The sequence below is a fragment of the Kogia breviceps genome, chromosome 5, assembly GCF_026419965.1.
Source record: "Kogia breviceps isolate mKogBre1 chromosome 5, mKogBre1 haplotype 1, whole genome shotgun sequence".
NCBI classification, from domain to species: domain Eukaryota; kingdom Metazoa; phylum Chordata; class Mammalia; order Artiodactyla; family Physeteridae; genus Kogia; species Kogia breviceps.
The window spans coordinates 138623579-138636944 of NC_081314.1; the positions used below are offsets into that span (position 1 = coordinate 138623579).

At 37.1% G+C, this 13366-nt stretch overlaps 1 protein-coding gene across 6 annotated transcripts in view; it reads left to right on the plus strand.

Moving 5' to 3' along the window:
* ITSN1 (intersectin 1) overlaps nt 1-13366 on the plus strand; it is a 227602-nt gene that overhangs the window by 115243 nt on the left and 98993 nt on the right. For all 6 annotated transcript variants that reach the window (XM_059064443.2, XM_067035034.1, XM_059064441.2 and 3 more), the window contains exons 15-16: nt 586-673; nt 808-947. In XM_059064443.2, coding sequence (XP_058920426.1) covers nt 586-673; nt 808-947 — 228 coding nt within the window. The remainder of the gene's footprint in view (nt 1-585; nt 674-807; nt 948-13366) is intronic.

Consider the following 13366-nt stretch of genomic DNA (forward strand, 5'->3'; position numbering starts at 1 on the left):
CTGCCGATGCAGGGGACACGGGTTCATGTCCCGGTCCGGGAGGATCCCACGTGCCTCGGGGGAGCAGCTGGGCCCGTGAGCCATGGCCGCTGCGCCTGCGCGTCCGGAGCCTGTGCTCCGCAACGGGAGAGGCCGCAAGAGTGAGAGGCCCGCGTACCGCAAAAAAAAAAAAAAAAGTTGGTTCAAGATTTTTGTGTAGATGTTTGAAATTGTGCCTCTATCCTGAGTGTTGGACAAACATATATGGCAGCTAAGATTCTAATTGTTAAAAGTCCTTTTTTGATTTCTGTTTCCAACTTCAGGTGTATGGTAATCCAGTTCAACCCTATTAAGACTCAAAGTTCAGGACAGAACGGTTGCTGTTTAAACTACTGAGTCAGTTTGCAAACAGCAGCGTCACTGCATTTACGTTTGATCCCAGTGCAATTGAGAGATCATTGCTCTCCATTTTCTCTGCTGAGTTGTGAAACCACCCTGAGAGTTTCACAGTAGAGGATTCAGGTTGAGATTGGGAGAGTCTTTGAGGGATGAGGAAACATGGTAGTTTTCTCCATCATTCATTGCTGTGTTCTCTTTCTCTCCTAGGAGTCTCAGCAAATGCTTGGAAGACTTATTCCAGAAAAACAGATACTCAATGACCAATTAAAACAAGTTCAGCAGAACAGTTTGCACAGTAGGTGTTTTATAAAAGTTGACGTTTTCCCTTTCTACTGGCAAGAATTTTCTTAATTGAGATGAAAACGTTAAAAACCATTTTTCCTCACTGCCAGTTTGTCTTTCTTATCTTGCGATGTTTTTCTAAAACAGGAGATTCGCTTCTTACACTCAAAAGAGCCTTAGAAGCAAAAGAACTAGCTCGGCAGCAGCTACGAGACCAACTGGATGAAGTGGAGAAAGAAACTAGATCAAAACTACAGGAGATTGATATTTTCAATAATCAACTGAAGGTAACTATTCTGTGTGTGCCTACATGTATATCTTACTTTTTAATTTTTCTAACTGGCCAGATGATTAGTTGATCATATATCAAATAGTTGATATTTGATCCCAGGCAGAAAAATTTATTAGGCTGGTTTGTTAGCCTTCATGAAAGCCTTCACATTTATGGATAAACATTAAACAGTCTAAGTTAAATTTTTCTCCTTTAAAATATAAAAATGAACTTGGCATCTCTAAATTAAGGCTGAGTGAATGGCCCCAACAGGACATCTGTCTTTTACCTGAATTACATTTTTACACATCTTCATCCTTTTGTCTATTGGGAACTACATCAAGTTGAATTTCCAAAAGCAAGGCTCCAAAAGCTTCATCTTTCTTATGTTGTTTGAAGACTGCTGAAAGGAACTATTGTCTCTTTTAAAACTAAGAATTTTTCTTCCACTTCTTACCTTCAAGATTGAATATAAATCTTTATTTTGTCACCACATTTAAAAATATTATTGTTTAATGGAGTAATTGCTTTTGTCTTTGTGGCAGAAGTGGTGCATGGTTTTGTCATATTTACACAGTAAAACTCAGGAAAATGCCAAAGCTCTTAGGGAATGTAAAAGTAGTTAGCTCACAGCCTTTTTCTGATTTGGTGCTTTTGATTTAACTTTAGAACTTTATCATCTTAAGAATGATTATTATCTTGTAATAAAATATCTTGGAGTGCAACAGCTCATTTCCTATCAATAATAATCATATACTTTAGATTTAAGTAGATACTGGAGTTTTTAATCAGTTATGTTCTTATAAAAAGTTGGATTTTACACTTGCTTTTCTCAAATATTTTCTTTTTCCAACCTAAAATCCTGTATACTTGATTCTGACCAATTTAGCTTTTGACACTAGGAAAAAGTTAAAATCCTATTCTTCATTAGTAGAAATAGAAAAACAAATTAGAAAGCATATTTGAGATTTTTAGTTGACTTTTGAATTGTGATTCTAGGCCAAATTGTCTAGACATTTGAGTTTGAGGTATTTGTACTGTTTTTTCAGAGTAATAAGTAATAAGCTTTTCTCAATTATACAATTCCAGGAGAGTGATCTTAGGGGAAATATTATTTGAGTAAACTTAGTGTTTGGGGTTTTTTTTTGCTTTCATGCTTACACAGAAAATGTATTTGTGTGCATGTGTGTATGTACTATATGTATTTTTTCTATATTCGTACACATATGATTGTGTCACATGTAAGTATTGGAAGTACAGCTGTCAGTTCTCCTTCTCTACAATAAGTACAATAGAAACATGTTAACTCTCTTATGACTTGTCACTATTTCAAGCAAAAGGAATATGGCACTAGTGCAAGCTTGTAGTCCTTTTTAATAGTCTCTTGGATTACAAACTGTTAAGTATTCAGGTATCTTCTGAACCCAGGCAGTACTCTAGATTTCTGCCTTAATCTTAAGATTCCTTTCTATAGAAGTTCAACCCAAAACAAGGTTCATACATTTTAGAAAATGATACTCTGATGAGTTCCCTGGCAGTCCAGTGGTTAAGACTCAGCGCTCTCACTGCCAGGGGCCCAGGTTTGATCCCTGGTTGGGAAACTAAGATCCCACAAGCTGCAGTGTGGCAAGAAAGAAAGAAAGAAAGAGAGAGAGAGGGGAAGGGAGGGAGGAAGGAAGGAAGGGGTACTCTGGTGGATGATTTTCTTTTTTTTTTTTTTTTTTTTTGGTTGCACTGGGTCTTACTTCTGGCAGGTAGACTCCTTAGTTGCAGCATGCAAACTGTTAGCTGTGGCATGCATGTGGGATCTTGTTCCCTGACCAGGGATCGAACCCTTGTCCCCTGCATTGGGAGCACAGAGTCTTATCCACTGCACCACCCAGGAAGTGTCCATGGTGGGTGATTTTTGATAACGCCTAGATGACTTACAGATTATTTTGGCTGTATTTCGGCTATTGAATTACTGTTGTCATTGCTATAGAGAACACCCTTAAAATGTGGTGTGTGTCACTCTTACTGTGTTTAGTTGACTAATGCTGCCTGCAGTATCAGAGAGTTGCTTATACAAAGGCTAATTTTTTAGCCCTTTATTCCACTATCCCCTTTTCCAAATAAACTTATTTTTAAAATAAGAACATTCCTTTCTGTTGTAATTTTTATTTTAGTTTTCCATTATTACTTTAAATTTAAGTCAATGTGGAGAGTAAAAAAAAAATCACAAGCCAGTATGTAGCTATATTGTTTTGTTATTTAAAACTCATTTGGAGGACTTAGTGACTATATTATGTTACCTGATGGTTATTATTTCTATTATTCCTCTCAAACCTGGTGAGACCAAAGCAGAAACAGTTACATTGAAGAATCAAAAGATTTATAATTTCATTGAGACAACTCAGAGACAGATTTAAGTAACTATTGAGTATCTCCTGCCAATTTTTCTTTGTTGTAGTCACTTTGGAGAATATGAAGCTTTTTTTTTTTTTCTGACTTTAGAGCATATATTCACTAGCAGCTATAGTTTCTTGTGATGGACCAAGAGAGCCACATTCTGACCCTTTGGGATTTCTTCCATGTCTCCCTTGATACAGCAGTGCCTTTACGGCATCTTCACTAATGATGCAAAAATTACTTCTACCTTTTGCTGACAGTGAAACAGTTCAACTGCCCAGTCATTCCACACATCGAATTTGATGGTGTGAATTTGCTCCATCCTAAATCTTGCTCTCCTAAAAGGAAACCAGCCTGGAGAGTATAGAAAAGAAATTCGGACTTAGTTTTGTTTTATATTCGTATAGAGTGTTCATCTAGAGAAAGAAAGTTTAATTCACTCATTATCAACTAATATGGTGACACTGGAGAAATACCTTATGGAGTGCAAAGTTTTAAAATTAGTTGATTGGAACATTAAACCTATATTCAATGGCTGGCTCCATAAATGAGGGTTCCGTTTAGCAAAATCCAACTCTCATAGTTCCTTTGATACAAAACTACTTACAATAAGCCATTCACTTCTTTTGATGCACACTCAAGGTCATGTCCAGTTCCTTAGGGATAAGGTCATGTAGGGAACAATAGCACCCTGCTTTAGCCCAGATTCTTAAGCACAAGACTGGGATTGGGAAATATAATTATATTTAGTTTCTTGAATGAGAAAGAGTTTAGAGGGTACGTAGGCTTTTTCCTTTTATTCTTTTTTTAATACGCAGTCTGGATTAGTTCTGTCTACCAGATGTCTAGTTGAGATTCATTCTTTTGAGAATCTCTCCTTTTTTCTTCAGTTAAACGAGAGCTAAACTTATGCCTCCCAATTCAATATCTGATAACCAGAGATGGAACTACTCAAGGCATTAATTAAAAGGAAAACAATTACTTTTGCAGTTAGATTAACAGGTATTTGTTTTATATTGGTAGCACCCTACTGAAAATATAAAGCATACTTTAGTTCTGGGGAAGTGTTATTCAGGGCTGTGGAACGTAAGGTCTCTAGAATCTTGGACCTTTACATTTCTATCTGATCTCATGGAAATTGAGGACTCTTTTTCTCCTTTTAGAAAAGGCTATTTTTCCATGCATTTTAGTAGATATCTTCCTTATAGATACGATATTTATGTTTTCCAAAATTGATCCCAAGACATAAGTGTCTTTCTAATGTATCACCCAAAGCGAAGAATTACTTAAAAAAGGAAACAGAGGGAATAAACTTGGCTTTTGTAGGTCTAGGGAAATGATAGCACTCTGATAATGAAGCTTTTGTGCTCAAATTCCCAGTTGATAGATTTTGTATTTTTACTGCCTTTTGTGTGAACAGTAAATTTTTGATGATCAAATGAAAAATTTAACCAATGATTTAACCAGGAATAATTGATTTTGTTAGTAATTATTGCCAGGATGAATTAACCCTTCTTGAAGTAGCTTTAATTCAGTGGACCAAGTTTGTTTACCAAATTTTCTGCTTTTAAAATGTGTTATATATGCAGCAAATATTTCTCATGCTAAGGAATCAAAAGTCTTCTCATATTCATGGCCTAGAAACATCAATTTTAAATTATTGATTATTGGGACTTCCCTGGTGGCGCAGTGGGTAAGAGTCCACCTGCCAATGCAGGGGACAGGGGTTTGAGCCCTGGTCCGGGAAGATCCCACATATCGCGGAGCAACTAAGCCCATGTGCCACAACTACTGAACCTGTGCTCTAGAGCCCACGAGCCACAACTGTTGAGTCTGTGTGCCACAACTACTGAAGCCTGTGCGCCTAGAGCCCATGCTCCACAACAAGAGAAGCCTGCGCACCGCATCAAAGAGTAGCCCCCACTCGCCGCAACTAGAGAAAGCCCGCATGCAGCAATGAAGACCCAATGCAGCCAAAAATAAAAATAAATAAATTTATTAAAAATATAAAATTATCACTTATCTATGACTTTTCTCTTTTTACCTTGTTTTACAGGAAAATTAAAGCTCTCAACATTTTTTGGAGAATCTGTCTGCCTTTTAGGCACATAGAATCATTCTGATAGTTACTTTTCTTATATACAGTGCTTAGCTATAGGTGTAAAATGGTGGCTCTAACAAGTGTCAAATACCATTACCAGGAGGGACTTTTTAGACAGCAGCTTTTGGCTGCTTGCCTTTGGCAATGTTAGTAGTTACTGTAACAGTTTTCCTTGGCCCTGATAGCTTGATGTTCCATACTTTAAAGACCACTGTGACACAGAGCAGCAACATAAAGTACAGCTTATGGTTTTCAGGGCTCCATTGTCAGCCAAATAAAGAGAATCCACGCAAAGGGGCTAGATGTTGTGTTTCCTGTTGGGAAGTTGAGTCCCTGTTGCTTCCCACCTAGTCACTGTGTGCTGGCCAAGTCCTAACATGAATGGCGTTTACATTGGAGCATTTCGTTCTTCCAGTCCGTGGCAATGCAGGAGGCAGTGCTGTAGTGCCTGGCAGTTCTCCTGGGCTGCGTCGTCATCCACTTAGACTTCTTTCTAAAGGTCTCCGTGCCCTACTCAGGCAATGCACATCTTTCGCAGAGTAAGAATGGTGAACCATCTCCAGCTCTGTGCTTCAGTTTGCCCTGTGCAGATGAGTCCTCAGTGTCTAAGACAGCATTTACCATGAAGCGCTAAGCCTTTTTTGTAAAAGTTAATAATGATTAGTTATTATACATCATTGGAGTATGAGTGAATCTTTCCTCTTGACAAATTTGTGTGTGTGTGTATGTGATGAAAGCTCTGAACTACAAGCTGGATAAGGTACTATATACTGTAGTCTTTATAACAAGCATATTTTAGATCATTGAATTTGCCACGTGGCTGCAAAAATTTGAAAGACAACACTTAGTCATTATTTAGGTTGATATGCAAATTTTCATCATCAGATAGTATAGACAGTATACTATTACAAAAGGGGATAGTATTTCTTAGAAAAATGTATTTAGGACTAATTCAGAATTAAGAATTATATTCCTTAATATACTTGGGAAATCCAGCCTTTGTAAATTGAACACAAGAGGCTGTTAGAAATATAAACTCTGCTTGTAATGATACCTGTCCTAAAAATTGCTCCTAGGAACAGAATTGTTGTTGAAATGAAAATGCCAGTTATAGTAAATAAGGTTCTTGGCTTAACTAAGGCTTTTATGCTCTTGGTTTCAGACACTTGCTTTCATGGCAGCCTCATTCATTATGAAGGCAGTGAAAGGCAAAATGTTTAGCAACCAGGGGAGAAAAGAAAAGATCTGGAGAAGGAACTGCAGAACAGAATGAGAAGTCAGGAAAAAAATGCATGCAAAGGGAAACAAGGAAGGAAAGAAAAATATCCAGAAAGAGGAGATGCAGAGACAGCAAGAGAAATCAGTGTGAATTCAAATTACAGTGTTGCTTTCTTATGTTAGTAGATTAATGTTTGGCTGTTTCATGGTTTGTTCAAGATTAAATTTTATTTTTACCTCTATGATCCTTTTGAAAAGACCTCTTTTGCAGAGAAGTAATAAAATGCTCTAACTCTCATTCAATGTACTTGTGGAAACTTTACACAGATTCCCTCAATGTAGAAAAATAATTAGAACACTCCCAAGACTCAAAATAGTTAACAGACATTGTACATCAGATTCTGTGCCATAGCGGTAGGCTTGTTGGTTGGTTGAGTTTTTTAGTAATAGTGTGGGTTTTTCTTTTGAGAGTTTTCAAAAATACTTAACAAAAGGTGATTTGGGAAAGGGACAAAAGCAGAACTCAGTCTTTGAAAAAGATGTTTTCTTTTTTTAAAATGCTCTTCTTTAGCCAACCCCCTTGACAGTTTTATCCTTTAGAATGACATGTATTTAGAACAATGGGATATTGCTTTATAAATAAAATTGAGACATTTGGGGAAAACACAGATTTTTCAGGACAAAATGGAGCCCATTTTCTCTTTCTGGGAATATGTGGGTGTCTAGCAGAGGCTCTTGGGAGACATCGGAAAAGATTCTTAGTTAGTTATTTCTATTGCAGAAAGCACAGGGTTTTCTAGTTCTCCCGTTTTTTGTTCTCCTGTTGCCTCACCGCTTCACAGACACATGCACGTACACGCTGCCCAATTCATCCCTCTTTGGCTCTTCTATAGCACTTATGATACATTCACTGACGCCTTGCGCCATAAGGAGTTGGACTTACTATCTGGTTGAATACTGACTACAGATTTAGAAGTGATATTTAAGGGCGGGCTTCCCTGGTGGCGCAGTGGTTGAGAGTCCGCCCGCCAATGCAGGGGACGCGGGTTCATGCCCCGGTCCGGGAAGATCCCACATGCCGCGGAGCGGCTGGGCCCATGAGCCATGGCCACTGAGCCTGCGCGTCTGGAGCCTGTGCTCTGCAACGGGAGAGGCTGCAACAGTGAGAGGCCCGCGTACCACACAAAAAAAAGAAGTGATATTTAAGCATGTTTTTAAATGTTAGTATGCCCCTTTTGGGAATTTAAATAGCCAATCAATATTTTTTATACTCCTCTGACTTTTCTTACATCCAGAATGAATACATTTTCTAATTTTGCAATAATGGAATATCAGTTTATCTTGATATGGGTAAAATTTCTCTTTTGAAATGGTCATTTTTCAGATTTTTCCACACAGATAGGAGTTCCCCTCTCTTCGTTGGGTTTGTTGATTGGCTTTCTTTAAAAACTTTCCATTTGTTTCACAGTCACTTAATTGGGATAAGTTACTATAGTTAAAGACCCAAAAGTCCTTTTAAAAATTCTGATATTGTGTGCTACACAATATCCCTGAGTGAGAAGTAAAGTGATGTTTATTTATAGAAAAGCAAGCCTACCTGTAAAATCTGTAACTTCCCCTCTCCCCCTAACATTTGTATAGAAACGGGACAGTTTACAAGGCATTTCCTTCCATATGGATCACTTGTTTGCTCTTCATAGCACCTTCCCTTTGCTGTAGGTAGCACAGGTACTACCTCCCAAGTCTTGCAGATGAGTAAACAGAGTCTTAGAGAAGGACCTGCCAATTTCACTCTTCCTTTATCAAGATGACTCCCAGGGACAAGAGGGTCTGGAGGCTTTGAGATTTCCGCCATTCATTGAAGTTTTTTGTAGAAACCAGGAAAGATTCAAGCTGAGTGTCTTGGGTGGAGCGTGGGGGAAAAAAATAAATAAAAGCACTTCTGCTTCTAACTTTTCTGTAGGTATTAGGTCTAGACAAAACAAACACCTGCAATTTCTGTTGCTGGTATCTAGATTAATTTCCTAAGAGTTCCATTTAATATGAACAGTACCAAGACTGTTGTAAATAGGAGATGTGTCCTCCACGGTTTTATTTTGATTTATAGTGTTGAGTTCATGAATTTCTAGTGATTAATCAAGGTATGTTTGGTTTTGTCTTTCTTTTCCAAGAGCTAGCCTGAGGCAAAAACCAGAAGCAGAGTAACCCTTCAGAAGAGTTAGATGACCAAATTACCAATATATTCTCATTAACTACTAGTCTTTTTTAGCCCCTCCCACCCCCCATTGCTTGTTCATTGTTTTTCTCTCTTCACAAAGCTTTACGCAATGTCATGTTTTTGAAAAGGAAAGCTGTATGTGTCGTTCAGGTGGATACTTCTTTTTTTTTTAATTTTTATTTTATTATTTTTTTATACAGCAGGTTCTTATTAGTTATCTATTTTATACATGTTAGTGTATATATGTCAATCCCAATCTCCCACTTCATCCCACCACCACCCCCTTCACTTTCCCCCCTTTGTCCATACGTTTCTTCTGTACATCTGTGTCTCTGTTTCTGCCTTGCACACTGGTTCATCTATACTATTTTTCTGGATTCCACATATATGTGTTAATATTTGTTTTTCTGTTTCTGACTTACTTCACTCTGTATGACAGCCTCTGGGTCCATCCACGTCTCTACAAACGACCCAATATTGTTCCTTTTAATGGCTGAGTAATATTCCATTGTATATATGTACCACATCTTCTTTATCCATTCGTCTTTTGATGGGCACTTAGGTTGCTTCCATGACCTGGCTATTGTAAATAGTACTGCAATGAACATTGGGGTGCATGTGTCTTTTTGAATTATGGTTTTGTTGGGAGAGTTTGTAGAGTTTGGGAGTGTTCCATCCTCTGCAATTTTTTGGAGGAATTTGAGAAGGATAGGTGTTAGCTCTTCTCTACATGTTTGATAGAATTCACTGTGAAGCCATCTGATCCTGTACTTCTGTTTGTTGGAAGATTTTTAATCACAGTTTCATTACTTGTGATTGGTCTGTTCATATTTTCTATTTCTTCCTGGTTCAGTCTTGGAAGGTTATACCTTTCTAAGAATTTGTCCATTTCTTCCAGGTTGTCCATTCTATTGGCATAGAATTGATTGTAGTATTCTCTTAGGATGCTTTGTATTTCTGTAGTATCCATTGTAACTTCCTTTTTCATTTCTAATTTTGTTGATTTGAGTCCTCTCCCTCTTTTTCATGATGTGTCTGGCTAAAGGTTTATCAATTTTGCTTATCTTCTCAAAGAATTATCTTTTAGTTTTATTGATCTTTGCTATTGTTTTCTTTGTTTCTATTTCATTTATTTCTGCTCTGATCTTTATGATTTCTTCCGTCTGCTAACTTTGGTTTTCTTTGTTCTTATTTCTCTAGTTCCTTTAGGTGTAACGTAAGATTGTTTATTTGAGATTTTTCTTGTTTCTTGAGGTAGGATTGTATTGCTATAAATTTTCCTCTTAGAACTGTTTTTGCTGCATCCCATAGGTTTTGGATCATTGTGTTTTCATTCTCATTTGTCTCTAGGTATTTTTTGATTTCCTCTTTGATTTCTTCAGTGATCTCATGCTTATTTAGTAACGTATTATTTTTTTTAAACATCTTTATTGGAATATAATTGCTTTACAATGGTTTGTTAGTTTCTGCTTTACGACAAAGTGAATCAGTTATACATATACATATGTTGCCATATCTCTTCCCTCTTGCGTCTCCCTCCCTACCACCCTCCCTGTCCCACCCCTCTATGTGCTCACAGACCACTGAGCTGATCTCCCTGTGCTATGCGGCTGCTTCCCACTAGCTATCTATTTTAAGTTTGGTAGTGTATATATGTCCATGCCACTCTCTCACTTTGTCACAGCTTACCCTTCCCCCTCCCCATATCCTCAACTTCATTGTCTAGTAGGTCTGTGTCTTTATTCCCGTCTTAACCCTAGGTTCTTCATGACCTTTTTTTTCCCTTAGATTCCGTATATATGTGTTAGCATACGGTATTTGTTTTTCTCTTTCTGACTTACTTCACTCTGTATGACAGACTATACGTCCATCCACCTCACTACAAATAACTCAATTTCGTTTCTTTTTATGGCTGAGTAATATTCCATTGTATATATGTGTCACATCTTCTTTATCCATTCATCTATTGATGGACACTTAGATTGCTTCCATGTCCTGGCTATTGTAAATAGAGCTACAATGAACATTTTAGTACATGACTCTTTTTGAATTATGGTTTTCTTAGAGTATATGCCCAGTAGTGGGATTACTGGGTCATATGGTAGTTCTATCTGTAGTATTTTAAGGAACCTCCATACTGTTCTCCATAGTGGCTGTATCAATTTACATTCCCACCAACAGTGCAAGAGTGTTCCCTTTTCTCCACACCCTCTCCAGCATTTATTGTTTCTAGATTTTTTGATGATGGCCATTCTGACTGGTGTGAGATGATATCTCATTGTAGTTTTGATTTGCATTTCTCTAATGATTAATGATGTTGAGCATTCTTTCATGTGTTTGTTTGCAATCTGTATATCTTCTTTGGAGAAATGTCTATTTAGTTCTTCTGCCCATTTTTGGATTGGGTTGTTTGTTTTTTTGTTATTGAGCTGCATGAGCTGCTTGTAAATTTTGGAGATTAATCCTTTGTCAGTTGCTTCATCTGCAACTATTTTCTCCCATTGTGAGGGTTGTCTTTTGATCTTCTTTATGGTATCCTTTGCTATGCAAAAGCTTTTAAGTTTCATTAGGTCCCATTTGTTTATTTTTGTTTTTATTTCCATTTTTCTAGGAGGTGGGTCAAAAAGGATCTTGCTCTGATTTATGTCATAAAGTATCCTGCCTATGTTTTCCTGTAAGAGTTTGATAGTGGCTGGCCTTACATTTAGGTCTTTAATCCATTTTGAGTTTATTTTTGTGTATGGTGTCAGGGAGTGTTCCAATTTCATACTTTTACATGTCCCTGTCCAGTTTTTCCAGCACCACTTATTGAAGAGGCTGTCTTTTCTCCACTGTATATCCTTCCCTCCTTTATCAAAGATAAGGTGACCATATGTGCGTGGCTTTATCTCTGGGCTTTCTATCCTGTTCCATTGATCTATATTTTTGTTTTTGTGCCAGCACCATACTGTCTTGATTACTGTAGCTTTGTAGTATAGTCTGAAGTCAGGGAGCTTGATTCTTCCAGCTCATTATTTTTCATTCTAAAAATTGCTTTGGCTATTTGGGGTCTTTTGTGTTTCCATACAAATTGTGAAATTTTTGTTCTAGTTCTGTGAAAAATGCCAGTGGTAGTTTGAAAGGGATTGCATTGAATCTGTAGATTGCTTTGGGTAGTAGAGTCATTTTCACAATGTTGATTCTTACAATCCAAGAATATGGTATATCTCTCCATCTATTTGTATCATCTTTAATTTCTTTCATCAGTGTCTTATAATTTTCTGCATGCAGGTCTTTTGTCTCCTTAGGTAGGTTTATTCCTAGATATTTTATTCTTTTTGTTGCAATGGTAAATGGGAGTGTTTTCTTAATTTCACTCTCAGATTTTTCATCATTAGTGTATAGGAATGCCAGAGATTTCTGTGTACTAATTTTGTATCCTGCAACTTTACCAAATTCATTGATTAGCTCTAGTAGTTTTCTGGTTAACATCTTTAGGATTCTCTATGTATAGTATCATGTCATCTGCAAACAGTGACAGCTTTACTTCTTCTTTTCCTATTTGGATTCCTTTTATTTCTTTTTCTTTTCTGATTGCTGTGGCTAGAACTTCCAAAACTATGTTAAATAAGAGTGGTGAGAGTGGGCAACCTTGTCTTGTTCCTGATCTTAGAGGAAATGGTTTAGTTTTTCACCATTGAGGATGATGTTGGCTGTGGGTTTGTCATATATGGCCTTTATTATGTTTAGGAAAGTTCCCTCTGTGCCTATTTTCTGCAGGGTTTTTATCATAAATGGGTGTTGCATTTTGTTGGAAGCTTTTCCTGCATCTATTGAGATGATCATATGGTTTTTCTCCTTCAATTTGTTAATATGATTTATAACACTGATTGACTTGCATATATTGAAGAACCCTTGCACTCTTCTGATAAACCCCACTTAATCATGGTGTATGATCCTTTTAATGTGCTGCTAGATTCTGTTTGCTAGTATTTTGTTGAGGATTTTTACATCTATGTACATCAGTGATATTGGCCTCTAGTTTTCTTTCTTTGTGACATCTTTGTCTGGTTTTGGTATCAGGGTGATGGTGGCCTCATAAAATGAGTTTGAGATTGTTCCTTCCTCTGCAATTTTTTGGAAAAGTTTGAGAAGGATGGGTGTTAGCTCCTCTCTAAATATCTGGTAGAATTCACCTGTGAAGCCATCTGTTCCTGGACTTTTGTTTGTTGGAAGATTTTTAATCACAGTTTCAATTTTATTACTTGTGATTGGTCTGTTCATATTTTCTATTTCTTCCTGGTTCAGTCTTGGAAAGTTATACCGTTCTAAGAATTTGTCCATTTCTTCCAGATTGTCCATTTTATTGGCATAGAGTTGCTTGCAGTAGTCTCTTATGATGCTTTGTATTTCTGCAGTGTCTGCTGTAACTTCTCCTTTTTCGTTTTTAATTTTATTGATTTGCATCTTCTCCCTCTTTTTCTTGATGAGTCTGGCTAAAGGTTTATCAAGTTTGTTTATCTTCTCAAAG